The sequence below is a fragment of the Sinocyclocheilus rhinocerous genome, unplaced genomic scaffold (assembly GCF_001515625.1).
Source record: "Sinocyclocheilus rhinocerous isolate Xijiao unplaced genomic scaffold, SAMN03320098_v1.1 scaffold2183, whole genome shotgun sequence".
NCBI lineage: Eukaryota > Metazoa > Chordata > Actinopteri > Cypriniformes > Cyprinidae > Sinocyclocheilus > Sinocyclocheilus rhinocerous.
In genome coordinates, this window is record NW_015634579.1 from 199,648 (window position 1) to 224,002 (window position 24,355).

At 37.0% G+C, this 24,355-nt stretch overlaps 2 protein-coding genes across 2 annotated transcripts in view; one reads left to right on the top strand and one right to left on the bottom strand.

The window, feature by feature from the left end:
• Window positions 1-10,877, bottom strand: part of LOC107745937 (fatty acyl-CoA reductase 1-like) — a 24,293-nt gene extending 13,416 nt beyond the window's left edge. The window contains exons 1-4 of the mRNA XM_016559973.1: window positions 10,756-10,877; window positions 4,975-5,195; window positions 3,288-3,463; window positions 1,505-1,684 (exon numbers count right to left, since the gene is read on the bottom strand). Coding sequence (XP_016415459.1) covers window positions 1,505-1,684; window positions 3,288-3,463; window positions 4,975-5,163 — 545 coding nt within the window. The 5' untranslated portion in view covers window positions 5,164-5,195; window positions 10,756-10,877. The remainder of the gene's footprint in view (window positions 1-1,504; window positions 1,685-3,287; window positions 3,464-4,974; window positions 5,196-10,755) is intronic.
• Window positions 10,878-16,207: 5,330 nt separating this feature from the next.
• On the top strand, window positions 16,208-23,034 carry LOC107745938 (ovochymase-2-like). Its single transcript, XM_016559974.1, has 14 exons — window positions 16,208-16,253; window positions 16,407-16,628; window positions 16,808-16,910; window positions 17,002-17,135; window positions 17,221-17,364; window positions 18,073-18,203; window positions 18,602-18,695; window positions 19,374-19,505; window positions 20,137-20,217; window positions 20,480-20,657; window positions 20,771-20,825; window positions 20,997-21,189; window positions 21,426-21,559; window positions 22,807-23,034. Exons 1-14 carry the CDS (start codon window positions 16,208-16,210, stop codon window positions 22,972-22,974), a joined length of 1,815 nt encoding a protein of 604 aa, XP_016415460.1. The 3' UTR covers window positions 22,975-23,034.
• The last annotated feature ends 1,321 nt before the right edge of the window (window positions 23,035-24,355 follow it).

Consider the following 24,355-nt stretch of genomic DNA (forward strand, 5'->3'; position numbering starts at 1 on the left):
TATATATACAACATTTTTTTATATATATATATACATGCATGTGTGTATTTATGTACATAATAAATAAACAGTACACACATATATAAATGTACACAAAAACTTTTATTATTGATGCGATTAATCACAATTAATCATTGCCCAGCACTAAAAAAAACATACATATACACATGTGTGTGCATATACAGGTGCATCTCAATAAGTTAGAATGTCGTGGAAAAGTTCATTTATTTCAGTAATTCAACTCAAATTGTGAAACTCGTGTATTAAATAAATTCAATGCACACAGACTGAAGTAGTTTAAGTCTTTGGTTATTTTAATTGTGAAGGGGGTGTCATAGCCCTTCTGCAGCAAGAGGCAGGTGACCACATTGTGCCTTTCCACTGTATGCCTCACAGGTAAGACTAGAACTTGTAAAACTGCGGTGTTAAATGCGATGCGGTCGAAAATTTGGGTGCACCTAACTTTTGTGCTGGTGCACCTAAGAAAAAAAGTTAGGCGCACCAGTGCAACCAGTGCAAAAAGTTAGTCTAGAGCCCTGCATATACATATGTGCATATTATATAAAGAGTTCAGATGCAAAAGCCTCTAAGTGCCATTTGAAATTTTCTTCTAAAATTAACATTTTTATCAGGCTCCTATATTTACGTTCAGTTATTTCACTTTAATGGCAATGAAAAGAACCTATTATCATTTTAGAAGAAAAGCGGCTTTTGCATCTGAACTATGCGAATATACACACACACATTTGTGTGTTTGTATATATATATATATATATATATATACACACACACTAACTGAAAATAAAAATAAAAGCTAAATCAAAATATTAACAATATTATACATAATACTTAAATAACAGAGTGTGGAAAATGGTCATGAAAACTAAATAATGACATTATAAAGTAAACCTAAAAAAAATTATTAATTACCAGTGCTAATTAGCTAGCATTTTGACAACAAGTCCTTGTTTATGCATGATCTCTAACTGAGAAAGCATTGTTAAATTTATAACAAAGGCTTTATGTGTGAAAGCAGCCATTGTCAAACATGGAGAACATGTTAAGTACTATATATGTCCTTGACATTCATTTATTAATCATTAAAAGTCAGGCTTTAGACTAAGTATAATGAGGAAGGGGACTCAGGGCTCTACAGTGCATATGATGCAATTTCAAGTTTTCCTTTCTCTTTGGAGTGTTACAAGCTCTTGGTGCATAAAGAAGATCTGTAAAGTTGCAAAGACTAAAGTCTCAAATCCAAAGAGATATTCTTTATAAAAGTTAAGAGTCAACCACGCCTACCTAAAACGCCTCGTTCTAACATGCCCCCACATATCTACGTCACTATGTGGAAATATTAGCAAATGTGTATGCAAAGAAAGAAGGCGTGGTTTCAGGAACACCAGTCGTGTTGATGCAGCCATGTCAGGGAGACGCTGTGTGATTCAGTGCGAAAGCAAAAGCATCAAAGACAAGAAGAGTGTTTTGGAGAGCCAAGACTTACTCAAGTGTGTCTATGAGCTTCCTGTAATCGACAGGTGGTGGATAGACCACCTCTTCAATGAGCTCTCGGTCACAGTGGGCGTAGGCTGTGGACACGTGGATAAACACCTCCAAATGCTTAATTCTGTGAGCCAGGTTAACCATCTTCTGTGTGGCCAGCACATTCAACTGCATGGCATCTCTGCAGCAGAGGGACAGAAAAAAACTCTGAACTGCAGTGACTCTGCAGAAGCATGAGCAGATCTGATTAACTTGAAGATAGGCTTACTGCAATTTGTACAAAACCACCTAACGAAAAAAAATTGATCTAATCACGATAACCTGCAGTTAGTGTAGTTTCAACCTTTCAACTTACCGACATCAGAATAGGATAAGGAAAGTTAAGGAAATAATGTAAATGACATAAAATGCGCATTTATTTCTCTCTGGTGCAGCGGTGCATTACGTGAGCGCTGTGAAAGAAAAATGAAGTCAGGTGAAGAATGCGTGAACACCTCTGAAGTGTTAGTGCATGCACTATGTTTCATTCCACACTCACTTTAAAGCATAAACAAGGCTTTAGCATGCATTTTGAACGCATAGTGCTCCAGATTCATTAATTGGACATTACAGGTCTGATCTGATAAATTGCAGCAGTGACAGAAGAATTTGGGCAGAAATATACTACTAATACAAAATATTTGAATAATATATTATTAAAAAAAAAACTATAATTGCAGTAGTATTATTTCTTATACTACTATTAATAATAACAATAATAAGAATATTAGAAATAAAAATATTTTATAATTAATGATACAATAAATCTATCATTAGCATTATAATAATATAGTATTTAAAATTTAAACAATAATAATGACAGTACTTTAATTGCCATTACTACTACTGCTATTAATAAAGTTATAATTGTATTGCACTTTAATAATATAATTATAATTATTATTATTATTATTGTTAATGGAAATACTAATACATTTATTTTATCATGTACTATTTGCATTAAAATTATTATAATTATAATAAATTATTATAAATTATAATAGTAATAATAAAAACAATAAAGAAGTGAAATAAAACAAAAATAATGACAGTATTAATACTTACAATTTCTAATAATATTAATAATAAATTTTTATTATTAGTTAAAACATCATTGCATTATTATTATTATTGTTACTAATGCAAATAGTAATACATTTATTGCATAATTAATAATTGTATTATTAGCATTTCCAATAATAGTTATTATAATAGCAGTAATAAAAACAATAGTGACAGTATTACTATAACTATTAGAACCACTACTACTATTAATAATAATAATAATAATAATAGTAATACAATGATTTGTATATTTGTGAATATGACTTGTATTAGTGGAAAAAATTTGTGAGTGAAAAATGGATTATTAGCAGCATTTGAATTATTATTAATAATTGTACCATTACTAAAATAATTATTATTTTTATTAAGGCTATTAAATAAATGTAATAAAACCATGCATTTTATTGTATTATCCAGGTTTATTGTGATTTGTGAATACATGATTTAAAGCTACATGACAGATTGCTAATTGGATTTATGAGTTAATTGTCTTTATCTCAACAGCCCTTATGAAATGGATTGAATATGTTGAAGTATGAAATGAAGAAATGCCTCAAGCGACGTGTTATAAGGAACCCAGTTGCTTCCTGTGATATAACCACCTAAATAATCAGAAGCATCTAAACTCCTAGCTGTGGATAAAGCTTGGTCTCATCCTGTGGGTGGAGATTACAGCTTACTTCAGAGGCTCGTTGAAGCGGATAGTGGCAGCGCAGTGAAACACTATGTTAATGCAGCCCGTGAGAGTCTCCTGGTCTTCTGTGCTCAGGTCCAGATCTGGCTGTGTTAGGTCGCTGTTGACCGCCACGATCTTCTCTGCGAAATCGGGCTGCTCCTCTCGCAGTCTGTCGAAAAGCTGCAACATTCAAAGACTCAAGATTACTTTCACCATAATCAGATATCACAGTCTGGCCAAGCACTACAGTAACCGCATATGAATTCCCGTCATGCACAGCCTATGAGACAATGCTATCAATATAACCTAGAAAAGGCCAGAAATGTGCATACAACATAATTGTGTAAAGTGCAAATATAGGGAGAGAAGATCTATCAGCGCAATCTGGAGCATTCAAAGCATCTTGAAAGTCACTGCAAATATAACACGTGATCTGAATCTGCATCTGTGGCCTAATCATAAATCCCATAACAAGTCTTAAATAGTAGGAAGAGATCAAAGACATACGCTTTAGTTTAGGCATTGAATTCAGCTGCATTAAGAGAATTCAGAAGCTGGAGAAAAAAAAAAAGTTATATATAAAAGAAAAAGTTAAATATTAAAATATGTATTCATATATTATTATTATTATTATTATTATATTATATTATATACACAGTATTAAAATATAAATATTATATATTAAAATATAAATTGATAAATAATATTAATAACACACATAATAAAAAATATGATATTAAAATATAAATAGAATAGTAAGGTTTTACGCTCCTAGTCTTACAAAAATTAATGGAATTTAAAAACAGTGACAAATAATTTATCACGTTTTCTGTCTTTTTTGTTTTTGTTTTCATATAAATATGAGGTTTATATATATTATATATGAACATTAATGTTATTTTAATAAATGAAATACAATAATTTACAGGCAGAAAAAAATAGAACATGACAAAAAGCTAAAAAAAAAAGCAAGCATAATAATCAGTGTTGTTTTTGTTACCTAAAAATAAAATTATTTAAACTGTTTATTTTTTTAATATGAAATTAAGCTCTCTCTCTCTCTCTCTATATATATATATATATATTAAGGGTGGAACGGTTCGTGGATACACACACGTTGCTTTGGCAACTAACTGAAAAGTTGAAGTACTAAACAGTTGATGTATTAAAATTACTAAGACTAAAACTGAAATTAAAAGAAAATTAATGTTAAACAGCAACAAATAGTAAAAACAACTAATACTATTGAAAAAAGTAGTTCTATTGAAAACAAAATTTTACTGAAACTAAAACGAAAACAGAAAATATAGTAAATTCAAAAATATTAATAAATACTAAAAAAATATAAATAATACTAACTCACTAAAATATTTTTAGTAAAAAAAAAGGAATAGGAGTAGTGGAATTGTAATAAATTTAACAAGTTTTAACTGTATTTTACTTCTCACATTAAAATTTTTTACTCCAATTGGTTGACTTACACTGACTGTCTGGTTAAAATGATTCTTCTCTTGATTTGGGAAACAAAACAAAAAAATGTTAAAAGGCTGAAAAATATACTGTACATTTTTTTAAAGCTATATCGCCTTGCCTTACCCTTAATTTATGCCATGAGGTAAATAACTCAATTGAGAATTGAGAGAACAAACCATGAAGTTTTCCAGCAATTCTCCAGACCTGCACTTGCTCACCTTGCAGTTGATCATGTCAGCAATACGGGCTTCGGGGGCATGTCCTGCTTTGGGCCGGACAAGCACATAGGCAGCTTTGACACCGGGACAAGAGCGTAGCAGCTTCTCCAGAAGTACTTTCCCCATAAAGCCTGTGGCCCCTGTGATGAGAACATTTTTTCCCTCGTAGTACTCTGGAATGGTGACCATCCTGAGTGCACCTTCCCTCCTCTGTTACAGCCCTGAAGAACACCAACAGAAACATTGTCACACAGTATCACACTGCAAACACGCACACATTTCACAATGGATCTCACTCTTTGCTTCAGATATCGTGCTGTTTTGTCAGTATGCTGTAAATATTTCATGCGGGTCACTTCCTTCCTTTCCTGCCAAGACCTCAGTCCACAATTGCTGCATGACAATCAAATCTTAACTTTGTAAAAATGTGTAATGCCCACTTAAGAGCTGGTGTTGTATTACTCTCCTGGACCGCAGCTGGATTTTGACTTGCTGGGTCAATAAAAGTGCTCCTAAACGGCATTAAGGTGCATCGACCGCAAAAAGCTTTACTTATCACTAATTGATAGGACAAATTAAAAGGCATAGTAAAATCAAAACAGTATAAACAGGTTTATTATTTTTATCTCTTGTCCACTGATAACAAGTCAATACAGCTCATCCACGGCGGATACTGGGTTAATACGTAATAAAACAAGAGATAAAGATTTTTTCTACTTTAGACAAGTAGAAGTCTAGATTTTTTTTATAAAGACCTACTAAAAATCTACTAGATTTTTTAAATAAAGAAATTAATACTTTAATTCGGCATGATGCATTAAATTAATCAAAAGTGACAGTAAAGGCACCTATAATGTTACAAGAGTTCTTTTTCATATGAATGCTGTTCCTTTAAACTTTCTATTGAAGAATCTTGAAAAAATGAACAAAAATATGTAGAGGCATAGCTGTTTTTAACATTGATAATAATAAGAAATGTTTCTTGAGCAGCAAATCAGCACATTAGAATGATTTCTGGAAGATTGTGACAGAAGACACTACTGAAAATTCAGATTTGCCATCACAGGAATAATTACACTACAAAGTTATTTTAAAATTCAATAATACTTCTAATATTTATGTTTTTACTATAATTTGATCAAATAAATGCAGTCTTGGAAAAACATAAGAGACTTCTTTCAAAAACATGAAAATAATCTTAATCTAAAAATCTTAGTTTAAAAATAAAATTACAACAAATTGTATGAATTTAAATTTATAACTGTATACAGATAATTTTAAAATACAAAGATTTACATTTATTCATTAATATTTACAATATACAAATTTTTTAAAATAAGTTTCCATGAATTTAAATATTAGATTAATATTAAAAAAATACTATCTTATCATTGAAAGTTATACAGGTATTATAATTATACACAAAGACAAAACTCATTCACACTTGAACAAACATTGGAAAATGATGACACAGATGATTAAATTGTATGGCTTTTTTGCAATTTTGACAATCTCATAAGATAATTTCACCTAGCTGACAAAATTAAAACATAAAAATTACAACTAACAACTAAATGTTTAAAACCAAATGTTTACCTTTGCATTTGCAAAGCCTAAAAATGCATGTAAATGATCAAGATACAGGATGTATTCTAATCTGCATTTGACAATTTCTGGGCTCAATTTCACATCTTACACATATTCAACTCAATCTATGATGTTTCAATCTCAGCCTGCCACTTTCTTCCTAATGCACCCGGTCGCATCATATGATCCTTTCCGTAAACTTATCAGGCCACTCAGTATAACAAGTTCCCGCTGGCGATGAGCTGTTTTTGCAGCCTCTTTCTGTTCGGTGTTGCAGCCTCGCATTGTTTGCTGCATAACACCGGTGCCAAGTTCCACAGCTGCATGCACCCCAAACACGGACAGAGTATACACACACACACACACACAGACACACACAGACACAGACACATACACAGACACACAGACACTGCATGGCAACAAATTCTGGGCTGTTTCCTGACTTTCAGGGCACAATCTGTATCAAAAAGTCTCAAAAACATTCAGTGAAGTGCATGGGTTATTTTGACACACTTGCCTTAAGGGCAAACAGCCAAGAGCTAATGAATGCCAGTTTAACTGTAGGGGTCAGGTGGATTATTCCAGAAGGCGAGACGTTGTGCAGTGCAATTTCTTTCCAAGAGCCACTCAGCACTTCTGTGACCAAGGACCCAGAGCTGCCTCTGCAGTGACACTGGCATTAAACAGCGTCCAACTACAGGGAGCAAAGCTAAAACGGGAGTTCTGGGACTGTGGGCAAAAGAAATCAGTCCCTATAGAGAAGCTGGCATTTTCTAACCCCTGAAAACTGATCGCTTGTCTGAGAAAGAACCGATTGGAGATATAACCATCCTATATGGGGCCATCTGACATGATCAAGTCCCTTTCATGTACACCAGAAGCAAATTGATCCTAGATCCCACATCCTCAGTTTGAATAATTCATGGTTCACATAGGCAGCTGCCATGCACTGGGGCACCTGAGTGTACTGAATTGTACTACTGTAACAAATAAGATGTATGTAAACAAATACCAACATAATAACAATAGAATGACCGTAGTCAGGAGTGCTTTAGCTTAAAAGCTTTCCATTAAGAACCTAAATAAAAGTACTCCAGGCTAATGGGATCGAATATCCTGTGTGTGCATAGTAAAACAAATTGCACCGACAGATCTCAGTACTGAAGTATACAATCAAAGATACAGTGAAAGGGACAAAACCGTGTTGTCACAAGACTGCACTGCCTTTGCGTCTTGTGATCCTCATTAAAACAACAACAGTGGGGATGTTCATCCAAATGAAATGGCAGAAATATGCAATTAACTGTTTAGAAGTTGAAAAATCAGGGATACAGACCAAAAATGTTCTAAATTAAATAAGCCCTGTCAGACTGGTGTTCATTCCTGATGCTGTTTATTTCAGGGTTTCCCATACATTGATTTATATGGGGGCGAGGGAGTGCCGCCACAAATAGAGTGCAAGGCTGTGGGAAATACTGAATATAGGCTACTCGAAAAGTAGGCCCTAGATAATAAACACTACTATTATAAAGGTTCTAAACATGTGTTATAACAAAATAGTTATCATATTTTCATTTATAAATGAGAAAATGAAATTGTGTGTCATTTTTGTCAGCTTGAATGTAGTATGGAGTTATGAATCAGAACAAACATTTTAAGTGAACAAATCATTCTTGTTTACTTCCATTCCATTCAACTCTCTCCGTTTTGAAGTGCAAGACTGTTTTCTCTCTTTAAAAACTAATTAGCCTATAGAATGAGTACAGGAGATTTTGACATTTGACTACATGAATGAGCATTGGTTGGACTAATTTAAGGAATACGCCTTTACTGGTCAATCAGTTTCGAGTCCGAACGACTCAAGCCGGCTATGGGCTTTGAGCAAAGCAAAACTGATTAAATTGACAAATCTCATTTGTGAAAAAAGGGACCTGATGACTGAATGTACGAGAGAAGGTTATTTGAGTCATGAGAGTCAATTTCGTTCACAAAGGACTGATGAATTCTGTGTAGAGTTGACTAAATGGAGAAAAAAGATGCTAATCCAGTCTTTCTGGAGTCTATTAGTTTTGTAGACGTAAATTAAATTAATTTGGATTATGTTTCAGTCATAAGTGACTTGATGTTTTAACAAATCGGTTGAGTAAATGACTTAAAGGCACAATATGTAAGATTTTTTTATTAAAATATCCAAAAACCACTAGAACAGTGTTATATATTTTGCTGACTTGTGTACTTACAAACATGGACGTAGTGTTCATGACGTCACCCGTAGGTTTCTGAAGAGCAATTTTGAAGCCTAAGATGAGCAGAGCTGGCCGCCGCCATCTTGGCAGCGAGTCAACGCTCCCGGACACTCCCGGATAATCGAAAATGGGCAAAAAGACGGGACGTGGGTGGAGCTGAGGTGCCTGGTTGCTGAAACCACGACCGCCTCACTCGACAGCAGTGACAGCAGTGCTGCCGTGCAGACAAAAAAACATAACTTTGTTTTCGGTCGAAAATGAGTTATCGATATTTTTAGGACATTCAAGACCCCCTTTATCATGTGTATCTTGGAGAAAAGCCCCGGAGAAACCAAGGCAGAACACAGTATCATCAGTTACTGCTCTTTGACTTTGTTTTGGAACGCTCAAATTAATTTACGGTGCTCTGCCTTTGTTTAGCCGTTCGTCAATATTACTGTGCCAGCCTGGAGTTATATGGTATTCTGCCTTTGTTTTAATGTCCATTAAAGTCTGCCGCGTTTAAATTACGGTGTAACTTGTGTACTTTCATACATACATCTCTCGGCACTTCATTAGTAGTGCCAAAATATCTTAAATTGTGTTCCGAAGACGAACAAAGCTTTTATGGGTTTGGAACGACATGGGGGTAAGTGATTAATGACAACATTTTCATTTTGGGGTGGAGTAAGCCTTTAATATAATTTAAACAGATGAGTTATAAAAAAAATTCACCCCCCTCACAGTTGTCATGAAGGGCAAAATGACCTATATAGTAGGAATGTGCGGGTCTAGTCGACTAGTCGACTAAACGGTACAGCTCCTGCTAGTCGACACTGAAGCAGCGGCGATCCCGTCCGCGCCGTCTATTCCTCTAACCTAATGAACACCCACTTCGGTGGTGGTGCAGGATGTCCAGGCGCTTTCTGAAACTCTATCGGCTTACTTTTCATTATCTCTGCGTGCCTGCGACTTCAGTTCCTGCCAAATGCGTTTTTTCAAGTGCAGGAATTTTATTGTTAATCGCACCAGACCACATTGATAATTTCACTGAACAAATAACGCATGGTCTGAGTAAGTAAAATGGGAGACTTTAGTCTTTGCAACTTCAGGGATCTTATCTATGCACAATCAGCTTGTAACACTCCAAAGAGAAAGGAAAACTTGAAATCGCATCATATGACCCCTTTAAAACACACAAAACGAAACACCCGTGATCGCCACCTACAGACATAACCCCGCAAGCGCGGAAAAAGTGAATGAACGAATCGGCTGAACAAATCTTTTGGAGTCACAATATTCGAGTCACCGGGATGAATCACAATCGTCTAATGACGCCGGGCGAGAGCCAGAATGACACATGCTTCACATTTCATAAGAAGCTCACGCGCCCTGATCTCTTAACTAAAATTTAACATTTGAACCTCACTGGTCGCACAAATTCTAAGGTTTATTACTTAACTTATAATAGAATTAAAAACATATAGTGAAAATGTCAATGATCACATAAATGCACACAATTAATAAGGCAATAAAGTGTAATAAATACATACTTCATAACTGTACAATAATAATAAAGCACACAGACTGCAATAAAAAAAGTTTCAACAGACGTCCCTATATATTTAAAGGGGTCATATGATGCTGCTAAAAAGAACATTATTTTGTGTATTCGGGTTCTTCAAGCAAAAGAAATTGTCTTTATGGTCACCAATATGAAAATGGAACAAAGAGAAATTTCTCGATAAATTTGTGCATTAAATTACTGTAAGCACTGATAAAAGCAGCTTAGCATTACTTTCCAGCTGTGCTTCTTTCAGGGAGGATTTCCTACACACCAGCGCTGAAAACCCCGCATGCGAAAGTGTGCTAACGGCTAGCATTCACTCTCTAAAAACGTGCAAACTCGATTTTGAGATCAGGAATAACGAGGCAACAAAGAATATAACTGAAGCACTCGAACGCTTACCTGAGATGTTTAGTATATATCCTAAGGTGCTCTATCCAGCAGTGATGGGAAACGCAGTGGGGCTGTAGCTTAGCTTCGCTGGAGAGGAACTGTGATGGGTTGCCAAATGATGTGTTTCATGAGAGAACCGACGTCACAACCCACCATGCGCGAGGAATTACGTCCCTTCGTGATAATCCTATGTAGTGTCAAAAGAATTGGTATCGCATCTGAAATATTCAGTGTATATTCGCTAGTGAGAGTTTGACGGGTTCTGGAAAGAGATCACAGTGTATGTGGACTATTTAAAAATCATCCCGGGTTTTAGATTCTTCCTCAGAGTAGGATTTTGTCCATAATCCCTCAAGGGACAATAGTGCCTCTCAAATGTTACTGTAAAATCCAACAGCATTAAGAACAATGTGGTAGTGGCGTATGTCAGTCCTTAAAATGTGTTGTAAGGAATAGATAAAAAAAAAAGTAGGCTATGGCTAAAAGTTTGTGACCTATGCTGGATAACCTGAATGAAATGGGGGCAGTTTACATTTGCAGACTGCAACTGAAAGTACGGTTCTCAATATTTGCTAACAGCATGGCACTTCCCTAAATATGAGTAAAATAATCCTGATTTATCCATTACATAGCCTGCAATTTTCTTGTCAGTCTGAACCATTTTCAAGTCACTTAACACAACATGAATCAGCTTCCAGTGTAACTCTATTACAGGCTTTCACTGAAATGTATCCTATATCTCTTTTTAAGCTTTTAGAGCCCCCCCCCATTTTTTACTGTTAAATACTGGTACAGTGGTTGTTAAAACCAAAGCTATGCTGGGAATCCACATAAAACAAAGAATTTCAGGTTTTTCTGGCTTCTCTTAACTGCTGTACTGTGGTTTACAATGGTTTCCAGGCAACAGGGCTCAAGGGACTCCTGTTGGATATAACAGAACAAAAGAACATTATATTTTACTAGAACTGTTGTGCTGGACTAAATTTGCATGGAACAATTTACAGTTGGGTTCAAACCAGTGGCTAGGCTAAGGGCCAGGTTGGCACTGGCCTACTCAGATTGACGGCTGGTCCACCCAATATAGGCCTATTTATATCGTCTGCGATAATATCATTGTTGTTTTAACTATGTGCGATTTGACGTTATCGAGTATATCACAAAAACTTCACAAAACACATCTACAGTGCACGCATACATTACGTGATTTAGTCTACTGTAACGTTAATTAGGTTAATGCGCGTACGCATTCTTTCACTGCATGATTCAGTCTATTAAAGTGCATTAAGAATGATAACCAAATTTAAGATATGGGGGCAGAAAATGTATATATTTATATCATTTCATATAGTTAATCAATATCCCACGAAGAGTGACGTTTTTTCCCCCAAAATCAGCATGATTACAAATGTGATATTGATTTTTACAACAGTTCAATAAACAATAAGTTAATTAAGAGACTTACGTTTTAGACAGCATATTGCCTGTTTTTGCTCTGTTTCGCCAACAAAAATAATTCCAAATTCCAAACACAGCCACAGCACTGTTTTGCGTCTCTGAGCAACATGACGGTGTTTCCTTCCTGAATGAATCAACCATTTAAATGATTCGGGTTCAATCGCATTGACTCACTTATTGACAGTGACTTTCTGCCACCTACTGGCAGTTTTGATTTCACATTTAAAGTACCTTTTCTTTTTAAAATAATTTCAAACATCAGTTTTCAACGTTTTGTGTTTAAAATATCAAAATATTTAATATTAATATTTAACTGCAGGTGAAAGCCTATTCCATGTCCCTCAGAGCTGCATTAAACAGTGTGTAAATACATCTAAATGTCACTTTAGATGCAGCTTCTGTGTTTCCTCTGCATTGTAAAGATGAATTTTGTCAATACTGATTTAATTTGCTTGGTAACAGCCAAAATGTTTTATTATTCTAATTGACTGATTAAATGTAAAAATTTGACTCAAAAGGTGATGCACACTTGTCTAGAAAAAAAAGGCTTCATAAAAGATTTAAAAAATGCCCATAAAAGGTAAAAATCAATTTAAACTTATTGGAAAAGATTAATTTCTATCACTTCTGTGAACTGATCACCACACAGAATGAAGAATATCAAAAACTTTAGAAGTCAGCTGTCCAGGGTAGTCCTTAAGATACCAGCACAAAAACACACTCAGAAAAATATGGTCTAATTATCGTTATTGATAAAATACCAGAAAATATCTAGATATATTTTTTGGTCAATATCGCACACCCCTAGAAAAGAATAAGTAATAAGACCCCAGTGGATCAGTGTTGATCTTCCAGTTGTGTGCTTCTATTCTATGGCAAATGATAAATGCAAGGGCTGTCAATCTACTATGTTTGGTGAAGCTACAAAACAAAACGCAGCCCAAAAGTCGCATGTATAGCATAAAAAAAATGCCCATAAAAGGTAAAAATCAATTTAAACTTATTGGAAAAGATTAATTTCTATCACTTCTGTGAACTGATCACCACACAGAATGAAGAATATCAAAAACTTTAGAAGTCAGCTGTCCAGGGTAGTCCTTAAGATACCAGCACAAAAACACACTCAGAAAAATATGGTCTAATTATCGTTATTGATAAAATACCAGAAAATATCTAGATATATTTTTTGGTCAATATCGCACACCCCTAGAAAAGAATAAGTAATAAGACCCCAGTGGATCAGTGTTGATCTTCCAGTTGTGTGCTTCTATTCTATGGCAAATGATAAATGCAAGGGCTGTCAATCTACTATGTTTGGTGAAGCTACAAAACAAAACGCAGCCCAAAAGTCGCATGTATAGCCAATACTGTTCACATATATTTAGTATTGTTTGATGTCCTGAAACAATTATGCTAGTTGAGACCTTTTCAACGATATAAGACCAGTATGTCTGTTATATAACATCACATTTTCAAGTAAAGTCATATTTTTATTTTCAATTTATAGGCATATATTTTCAGCTCATATTTTTGGCCTTTTTCAGCCAAAAGCCAAAGGCACTAAGGTCCACCCTATTTCACAGGTCCACTCACTTGAAAATTTCTGGCCTCGCCACTGGTTCAAAAAGCATATTAATTTATATCTTTCTCTCTCCCTTAGCTTCTGTTTGTGGTGATTTGTGGCCTTGGTTGAATAGACTGAACTTGCCAAGTCAATTTGTCTAAGATTCTTTTTGCAAGAAGAATTACTTCAGCCTTCAGCTTTTGTTCTCTGCAGACAAAAGCACAAATGTGTTGACAATTTTATGACAGGATACCCATCCTTGTTTGGTTTGGTGTCGCTAGTGGTGAGCTTCATACCATCATAGCTACAATTGTCTTTTGTATCAAGAAAAGCTTCCCTACTGTTTACTAGACCTCTGGTTTGTGTAAATTCTCTGACACAGGCAAGGCAGAGTGAATTGGCATGGTTGTTTTTTCAAACGCATGTAGTACATGAATTCACAAATCTTTTGAATGTCTAAAATGTGTGAAATCAAACTAGATAATAGACTTTAGTTTAACTGGTGGAGAATGGCAAGTTCAATAGGAATCTGCAAAATACACACATTAAACGCAAAGATAAAACAGAATACAACAAATAATGTCAATTTCCTTTCAGAAATGTTTGGAATTGGTGAGTATATCCTCTTCAAAGATTTGAATTATGAGAGAAAGAATCTACTTAAACTCCCACTTAAATTAATTCATAAATTGCCTATAGTATCTTCATTCTGTTTCATTATTAATTGTATATTTGTTACATATTGAATGTGAGTGCACAATATTAGGCGTAAAGTCTGAGAGTGCTAAAAATCCAACAGCTTCCAATAAACCTTTAGATTAAAAGGTCATTCTGGTCCTTGAGGGAAACATCATTGTCAATGGAGGAGCTTTTCTCCTTCAGCTGAATCACAAGTGGCTGTAAAGTCTTTTTTCTGCTGATGCTCCTTGTAACCTACAGAAAAATGAGACAAACACATGCACAAAATATTTAAGTATTCTATTGTCAAATTGGATCCTTAATGTCAGTAGACAGAAAAACTATCACATAGAAAAGGTATAAAATGTACAGTTCATTTATGTAACATGCTAGATGCTTACCATGCAATCTTCTGTTCAACACGCCCCTTTCCTGTGTGAAGTTAATGAGTAACCACAGTACCCCATTTGTCAAAAAGACCACCCCTCCATCTTACAGTTCATTTATGTAACATGCTAGATGCTTACCATGCAATCTTCTGTTCAACACGCCCCTTTCCTGTGTGAAGTTAACGAGTAACCACAGTACCCCATTTGTCAAAAAGACCACCCCTCCATCCCTTCTATAAATACCCTGATCTTAGTCTTTAACGGCAGAGGACACATCATGTCTGAATTATCCTACAGGACCTTTGTTGGTTTTCTCATCTTGTTGGGTTGTCTTGGAATGACCTTTGCTGTTAATGCTAGTGGTAAGAAAATGTTTCATTCATTTGTACGGGAACAAGTCACAGATTAATGACAAAGTTTTGTCCTGCCATATCCAGATGCAAAATGTGGATCTTCTAAGGCAAGAGGTATCCTTGACCGTTCTTTGAGGGTTATTGGAGGATCAGAGGCCAGGCGAGGTTCCCATCCGTGGTTGGCACGTAACTCTTCAACCTTACAAATTGCATGATAAACTAATGCAATACTACAGTTTTTACATTCCAAAAGGCATTGAAGTATATGTCAGTATGAAAAATTAATTCTACTATCATCTACAGGTGTCTCTTAGGATCAGAGGATCGCATTTCTGTGCTGCAGCGATCTTGACAGACCACTGGCTTTTGACTGCTGCTCATTGCTTTGCAAGTGTATCCAAGTAGGTCCACTCAATTTAAACATGACTAATCATAACTTTTGACTCTGTCAACGCTTCAGTGACTTTCTCTCAAATATAACTGCCTGCCTTAGGGACTTCCTGCACAAAATTGAGGCTGTAGCAGGTGATTTCAACCAAAGAAAAGTTGATAGAGGGGAGCAGAACTTCCAGCTAAAGACTGTAAAGTTCCATGAAAAATATCAGCGCTCCTCTCCCATGAGCTACGACATCGCTTTGCTTGAGACCAAAGGACGCATTCACTTTGGCAAGTCATTCTGTGAGATTACCACAACTTATGTATTTATAGTTTTAGAATTATTTTTAGAGATAAACATGATATGTGTTTTTTAGGTGATTTTATTAAGCCTGTTTGCCTGCCTTACCCTGGTGAGAGGTTTCCACCCAAGACCATGTGTGTTGTTGGTGGATGGGGTCGTATTACTGAGAGTGAGAAGTCATTTGAACAACACTGAAATAATTAATACTTGAGAGAAAGATCTAAAATTTCTCAAACCATTACTAGGATAAAGGTGAAGAGGTCTGTCTTTTCTTTAGAAGGGCCACTTTCTTCGGTTCTTCAGGAGGTGCAACTGAACCTGTTAGAGCAAAGCAAGTGCAAACATGTCCTACAAACACTTAGACCTGGACAGAAGACCTTCACAGTCCTGTGTGCTGGTCCAGACAGTGGAGGGAGAGATGCCTGCCAAGTAAATTGACACTAAACATGTTCCCCCAACATTAACTTTGAATTACATTATTAACATCCCGGAAATTACTAACACCTATGAGACTGGTTCAGGTTGGCAAAGATGGCTTTGAGTTCCTCTCTGTCCTCATGTGCTCCAGGGGGATTCTGGGGGTCCCCTCCTCTGCCCCAGAGCAGATGGACGCTGGGTGGCTGCGGGAGTCACATCATGGGGAAAGGGTTGTGGTCGAAGCTGGAATAACAACAAGATCAAACCTTCATTCAGAAGAGGCTCACCTGGAGTATTCACTGATGTCTTAATGTTCCTGTCATGGATCAAGTCTAATCTTAGAAAAGGTGGGTACTGTTGTCGAGTTAGAGCTTCTTACCTGCTTTCAATCTCGTAGGACTGGTAGTGGTTAATAATCGGGTTTAGTAACTGCACTGCACTTGAGCAAGACACTTAACCCCAAGTTTCTGTAAGATACTGCAAGTCTATTTAAATAATGACTACTTGCCTATAGAACTCAACATAGGTGCAGACAGGTCCCTGTGCGGTGTACCTGATGGAGTTGTACCTGGAAGTGAAGGCATCATCAAAAATCCAGCTCACCCAGGTCAAAGCTACAACAACAATGAGTGAGTCACATCTGAAGTATCTTAGATATTTGCAAACCAAAGGCAGCATTGGAAACTTTCACAGCAGTTTATCATTACATTTTTGCCATAGGATGTGTCTGTGGTCCATTCGAGTTGCCGCTGGAGAACATATTCTACTGGAGTTCCTGGAGTTTGACCTGGAGAATGATACACAGTGCCACAGCGATCACCTGACTGTGTACGTGGATGAAGACAGGCAAATAGGTGGGAGAAACTATGACTTTGTTGTTGTTCTACCTTCTGTAAGTGGTTGTGAGGTTCTATGTTTCCTTGTGACCTTGTTCAACAGGTCGATTCTGTGGTGGTCAACCTCCACCTCCGGTTCTTATTGGTGGTTCCCACAGTATCACAGTGCAGTTTGTGTCTGATGTAAGCAGCACAGGTGCAGGATTTGCCATCCAATTCAGTGGTGTTGACAAGGACTACAGTTTTGGTGAGTTGAATCTGTCCGACTGGTTTCTCTTGTTGTTGTGCACCCAACTCTGAAAAGCCTACAGTACAAAGTTCCTTGAAAGTGACACAATAATGCTTGCAGAAATCTGAAGATTCAAGCCTGTTTGTTGACAGTACAGTGACAATGCAGAATGAGTTGTGCAGCTGTATAGTACCGACCATTATGCATTGCATGGATGGCTGGAACAGCATGCTTGCTTACTGTGCACTTGATTAGCATGCTTGCACAGGCCTGATGATGTTGTTTTCGAGCATTGCCTCATTTACATGTCTGTGTATCCATACAGTCCCATTATTAAAACACATTCCACTCTAATTGTGCTCTCCTTAGCAGCACAGGTTGTGCCCAACTGATCTGTTGGTTTCATCATTTGGTCTGCAAGGTGTGTTCATTTCCCCAGTCAGGTTGAGAGGCAAACTAACTTTTCCCCAGTAGAATTCTGTTTTCGCACTACTGCCGATAGGCTCCTCAGAGAGCGGAGAGCTTATCTCAATGGGACCGTTTCCATAGTTACATGTCTGCCAGGGGGCCAACTACCAGTGGTAAGCTCGGAGAAGGTAAGAGCTAGGTTCAAATCACCACCCTGCTCCCCTCAGTATGACCCTTGCCAGACAGAAATGTGACACCGTGCTGCAACGTCATCGGCCGGGCTCCATTCCACCTGTTTCTCCTTTTGTGTTTGTGCAGGGGCTGAATGTGGAACAGTGGTGCCGTTACAGCCCAAGGGGGCTGTGTGGAGCCCTGCCTACCCGCAAGCCTACAGCAACAACACTCTTTGCCGCTGGGTCATCTATGCCCCAGAGGACCACATAGTCAAGGTAAAAACAACTCTTAAGCTCTTGTGTTGGCCCAGTCATTGCCTGGTGTCTCCTCTGTCCAGTCGTGACCTGTCTGTCCGGTCATGAATGCATGCATGCAGTGAGATTGGGAGCTCTGATCGGTTTCACTGCAAGAGAGAATGTGATACTCAATTAGACTCCAAAGAGCGACACCATGACGTCACTGCAGTCATGTAACGCTGGTTGTTTCCTGCTGTTTACAAAGTGCAATGTAAACGGTTTCAAATTAAGAACCTTTCAGATTTTTTTTTTAACTAAATGATACAGTTATGGCAGAAAATCAAACTTGGCTATGCTATGTGCATAATCATATCACTCTGTTTGCTATATGGTAACACGCTGATTATAATAGAATAACTTCGCTATGTGCCTTAAAGCTGGACTTTGACGACTTTGACCTTGAGGAGTCAGAGAACTGCAAATATGATTCACTCACAGTGTTTGGAGACATTGATGGCAAGGATGAAATAGGTAAAGTACAAAACAAGATTTTTTTATATGAAATATTATTACAATATGAAATAACTGTTTTCTATTTGGATAAACAGTACTTAAAATGTAAGAAATATTTCTTATTGTTATCAATTTTGAAAACAGTTCTGCTGCTTAATATTTTTATGGAAACCGTGATACATTTTTTTTTTTCAGGATTCTTTGAACAGCATTTAAAGGGATAGTTCACCCAAAAATGAAAATTACCTCACAATTTACTCACCCTCAAACCACCCTAGTTGTAAATGACTTTCTTCTTTCAGACGAATACAATCAGAGTTGTATTAAAAAATGTCCTGGCTCCAAGCTTTATAATGGCAGTGAACGGTGGTCGAGATTTTCTAGCAAAATAAAGTGTGTCCATCCATCATAAAAAGTACTCCACACGGCTCCAGGGGGTTAATAAAGGCCTTCTGTTGTAAATCAATGTGTTTGTGTAAGAAAAATATCTAATATTTAAAACTTTATAAACCGTAATCTTTAGCTTTCGCTAACTGTTGTATGTGTTCACGAGAGAGTGGCGTTCCAGCAGATGAGGAAGGATTGAGGGTGAGTAATTCATGGGGTATTTTTCTATCCCTTTAAAGATTTTGCACTGTACCATTATGGGAAATGTAGTCTTCAAGTGCTCTGCTCTTTTAATTTTTGTGTTTTAAGTGGTTGTATGTGGCGGGAGCATCCCTCCAGCTGTTCTCAGCTACGGTCGCATAATGCTTCTACAGTTTAGCACAGACAACACAATCTCAGCCCATGGTTTCAACGCCTCCTTTTCTTTTATCAGCGAAAAAGGTGAGAGTCAACATGAGTGAAGAAAAATGCTCACAGGAGGTGTTCACATTTCACATTTCACCCAACCAAACCTGACTCACATGTAACCCACATGTATAAATAGTATGCCACAGCATAAACACGCGAGCCAGCCTAAAAATATTTATACTTCCTCTGAAAGGTCAACAGTAAAGTTAAAATCACATTGCTGTCTATGCGCATTTATACATATACTTTACTTTATAAAACTTAATGAAAAAAAACTTAAAATAAAGGTTATTTGATATTATGTTATGTATGATATTATACATTATGTGTACAAAAAATAAAATTCAAGATTTTTTTCAAAAATGTCTCAAATTCATATAAATGTTTAAACTGAACTTTTCCCTTGATTGTTATGTTAGTAATATAATTTATAATTAAAATATTTATATTAAATTAGGAGAGAAGTCGTACCTAACAGTTGGACACCACAAAAATATATTATAATTTTTTAATATTTTACATAAAAACCCATTCTGCAACAAAGACACAATGAATACTGCTTATACAGAACCCAACATACTAAGTCTTTCTTTGACACCACTGAGTTTGTAACCAAAGACTTCTGAAGCGTGAAATGATGACAAAAATGATTTTGTCATCACAGATCTCAGAGAGACGGCGTTTGGAGATCAGGGGGAGGAAGCAGATGATGACAGCAGAGTTCTCTCACCACATTTGCAGGCTGGTTTGTGCTGCACACACGCTTGCTTTTGTCCTTTCTGCTGTCCACAGTCACATCGACTTTTTTGTTGAGCTCTAAAAGAGACTCCTTGTCTCAGAGGGCCTTTAGAATGCGTGGAATCCAGCTGGAGTCAGAAAATGTGTAAAATAAGGCAACACACACATATTGAGTCACAAATGAGAATGTGTTTATCTCTGAACAGATTGTGAATGTGTATTTGGTTTTTACCTCAAGCATTCATGCACATGTTCCACTGAATTCTCAGCTCCGTATGGAATGCCTGACATCTTTGCTACCTCTGGACTGGAAGCCCCAAGGACAACAGAGGATGATGGGAAACTGTCGTGGCACGTGAGCATTAGTTTGGGTGCAGGTTATGAATGCAGTGGGGCGATCATCCAGTTGCAATGGATCCTTACTGAAGCACACTGTGTCTATGACCTGTGAGCAACAAACATGCAAGAAATGTTCAAAAAATTACCATTGGAAAAAGACATTCAAACTTATTCAAAACAGTATAGTACCTTTTTTATGATGATTGATAATTTCTTTGTAGGGAAGAACGACATTTGAGACTTTTATCAGTGACAGCAGGAGGCTCAAAGAAACAGGTGAGATGGACATCGACAGGAAGAACAAGAAAATTGGATGGAATGGAAAGATTTGGATTTGGGATCAAATTCATTCATCTTGTGTCTTAAAGGGATAGTTCACCCAAAATTGACTACAGAATTTTCATTTTTGGGTGAACTATTCCTTTAACACAAATATCTCTTTCTCAGGTCCATGACGTGATTGGAGTACTCGTACACCCTCATTACAGCCCATTCTCTCTCGACTACAATGTGGCTTTGCTTAAGCTGAGCTCTCCGTTAAATCTCAGTGAAAGTACGCAGCCTGTCTGTCTACCCTCTGCTGGACAGGAAATCCCACCCTCCCTCCATTGCTGGGCTCCGGCGTGGACCAGCCAAATGTGTACGTCACCCATCTGCCTTCACAAGTTGACCATTGTGATGGTTACACAATAGTCTGGCTGATATCTGTGTGTGTGCAAACATGACATTTCATGACTACTTGTTGAATAAATTGAAAGCTGACCTAGTGTTGAACTTGAATGATCTTGAATATCACTTGAGCAACTTTCCTAAAGCATAATTTTAATTTCTGTTGCACATTTTGAGCTTTAGGTGAATGTTATGCACTCTTTTTAGCAGGACATGGGCAGTGCAGACCTGTACGGCTAAAAATATCAGTGCTGGAACGAGCGGTGTGTGAACAACGCCACAGAACTAGATTGACACCTACTATGCTATGTGCTGGACTGAGCAGTGGAGAATCATGCATGGTGAGCAACTGTAAACTACACTAAACACTCACTGTTTACTACAAGGAAATGTAATTGAAGAAATGCTGACCTCTAGTGGGTACGTTTGGTAATGATTCTTAAAACGCATACTCAGTTACTTAAAGGGATATTTCATCCAAAAAATGAAAGTTCTGTCATTAATTACCTGACCTAGTGTTGAACTTGAATGATCTTGAATGTCACTTGAGCAACTTTCCTAAAGCATAATTTTAATTTCTCTGTTGCACATTTTGAGCTTTAGGTGAATGTTATGCACTCTTTTTAGCAGGACATGGGCAGTGCAGACCTGTACGGCTAAAAATATCAGTGCTGGAACGAGCGGTGTGTGAACAACGCCACAGAACTAGATTGACACCTACTATGCTATGTGCTGGACTGAGCAGTGGAGAATCATGCATGGTGAGCAACTGTAAACTACACTAAACACTCACTGTTTACTACAAGGAAATGTAATTGAAGAAATGCTGACCTCTAGTGGGTACGTTTGGTAATGATTCTTAAAACGCATACTCAGTTACTTAAAGGGATATTTCATCCAAAAAATGAAAGTTCTGTCATTAATTACGCACCCTCATGTCATTCCAAACCCGTGAGAGCTTTGTTCATCTTCGGAACACAAATTAATATATTTTTGATGAAATTCGAGAGCTTACTGACCCTCCATAGACAGCAACGGAACTGACACATTCAAGGCCCAGAAAGGTAGTAAGGACATCGTTAAAATAGTCCATGTGACATCAATGACATCATCAATAACATGACAGATGTAGCACATCCGCATTACATTCATGCTATACAGAACATACTTTCCTAGCTGTTGCGGAGTAATTACATATTCAAAAGAAGTACCTACTTAGAGAGAGATGTGATTTCAGTTGCAGCCTATGGCTTTCTTTGATGTAACAACAAAAGGAGATGTTAAACAGCACAAGCTCTAAAGAGCACAAAAAAGTAATGTCGATATATGAGAAACAGACCAAATTTTAGGTCATTAATTGCCAATTTGCTAATGAGCATCACTGTTACTATACCACGTTCAAAAATAGAGAAGATATTTTGAAGACTGTTGAAGACTCAACAAAGAAATTTTGGAATGGCATGAGGGTGAGTAAATAATGGCAGAATTCATTTTTTGGGCGAGCAATTCATTTGAAGTCAATGTTGCAAATTTTGGTGAATAGTAGCTTACATTTGGTTCTTTTCTCTGGAATACTGTCTCGCTCTAGACTCACTGGACTGCTGGACCTCTCGTTTGTCTAACAAACACATCTGGTGTTGTTCTGATGGGAGTGAAGGGTCGGGGAGAACCGTGTGGTGGAATCCAGAAGTGTGCGGTATATTCCTCAGTACCAGCCATTATGCACTGGATCTCACAGCATTTAGACATGGAGTGAAAACCTCACATATTAACATAACCATTTAAAGAGGTCATATGATGCTATTTTAAAGATCATTATTTTGTGTATTTGGTGTAACAGAATATGTTGAATGGCATGAGGGTGAGTAAATAATGGCAGAATTCATTTTTTGGGTGAGCAATTCATTTGAAGTCAATGTTGCAAATGCAAATTTTGGTGAATAGTAGCTTACATTTGGTTCTTTTCTCTGGAATACTGTCTCGCTCTAGACTCACTGGACTGCTGGACCTCTCGTTTGTCTAACAAACACATCTGGTGTTGTTCTGATGGAAGTGAAGGGTCGGGGAGAACCGTGTGGTGGAATCCAGAAGTGTGCGGTATATTCCTCAGTACCAGCCATTATGCACTGGATCTCACAGCATTTAGACATGGAGTGAAAACCTCACATATTAACATAACCATTTAAAGAGGTCATATGATGCTATTTTAAAGATCATTATTTTGTGTATTTGGTGTAACAGAATATGTTGACATGCTTTAATGTTCAAAAAACACATTATTTTTCAAATACTGTACATTTTTGTAGTTCCTCTATGCTCCGCCTCTCTCAAATGCGTTGTTTTCTACAAAGCCCCTCCTTCTGACAAGCAGCTTTCAACATAAATGTAAAGACAGTACATAATGTCCTTAGTTTTGCCATCAGTTCAATCCCGAAAGGGGAACAGAGTCGCGTGACAGACACAATGATTTTGCTGGTATGTATTTGCAGTACACAAGCCACTGTGATGTGACCCTGTCTCTCTCTCACGCACACACAACTCGATACTCTACACGGCCCAAAACGCCGCTTTTGAACAGTCAATAGCAAATACTTAAACTATTAAGAAAACATACTTACAGTAGCTGATTCAGAATAAGCGCCAGATTGTCATAGCAAAGTCGGAATTGACCCATTTTTTTTTAGAAATAGCCTTTGCACAGCCAGCCTTGTAGGCTACTATCCATAAAATGCGTTGCACAAATTCGAACATCCGGATTGTGCTGTTCTGTTGTAAATAAATCTTAACCAATGATTGCATCTACTTCCGGAAGGCCAAATAAAGTGCTTTTGCTTTCGCACTGAAACACAGCACATTTGGGCTGCATTACGCAAATATTTCCACATCGTGAGGTAGATATGTGGGGGCGTGTTAGAACGAGGCGTTTTAGCCCGGTCTGGATCAGCCTTCTCTTTTAGATAGAATAAATCCTTTTGTGGGAGACTTTGAGCTTTGTAACTCTGCAGATCTTATACATGCACAAATAGCTACATAACACACTAAAGAAAAGGAAAAATAGAAATCGCATCATATGACCCCTTTAACATAAATTGTCAGTTGTGAGGTATACATTTGTTGTTTACTTACTAGCATATGTA

Excerpts from the sequence above, each read along its gene's own strand:
- LOC107745938 (XM_016559974.1), top strand. The coding sequence starts at position 16,208 with ATGTCCTACAAACACTTAGACCTGGACAGAAGACCTTCACAGTCCT. Across the intron at positions 20,218-20,479 it reads CTCACCACATTTGCAGGCTG|CTCCGTATGGAATGCCTGAC; the intron begins GTTTGTGCTGCA and ends CTGAATTCTCAG. Across the intron at positions 20,658-20,770 it reads GCACACTGTGTCTATGACCT|GGAAGAACGACATTTGAGAC; the intron begins GTGAGCAACAAA and ends ATTTCTTTGTAG.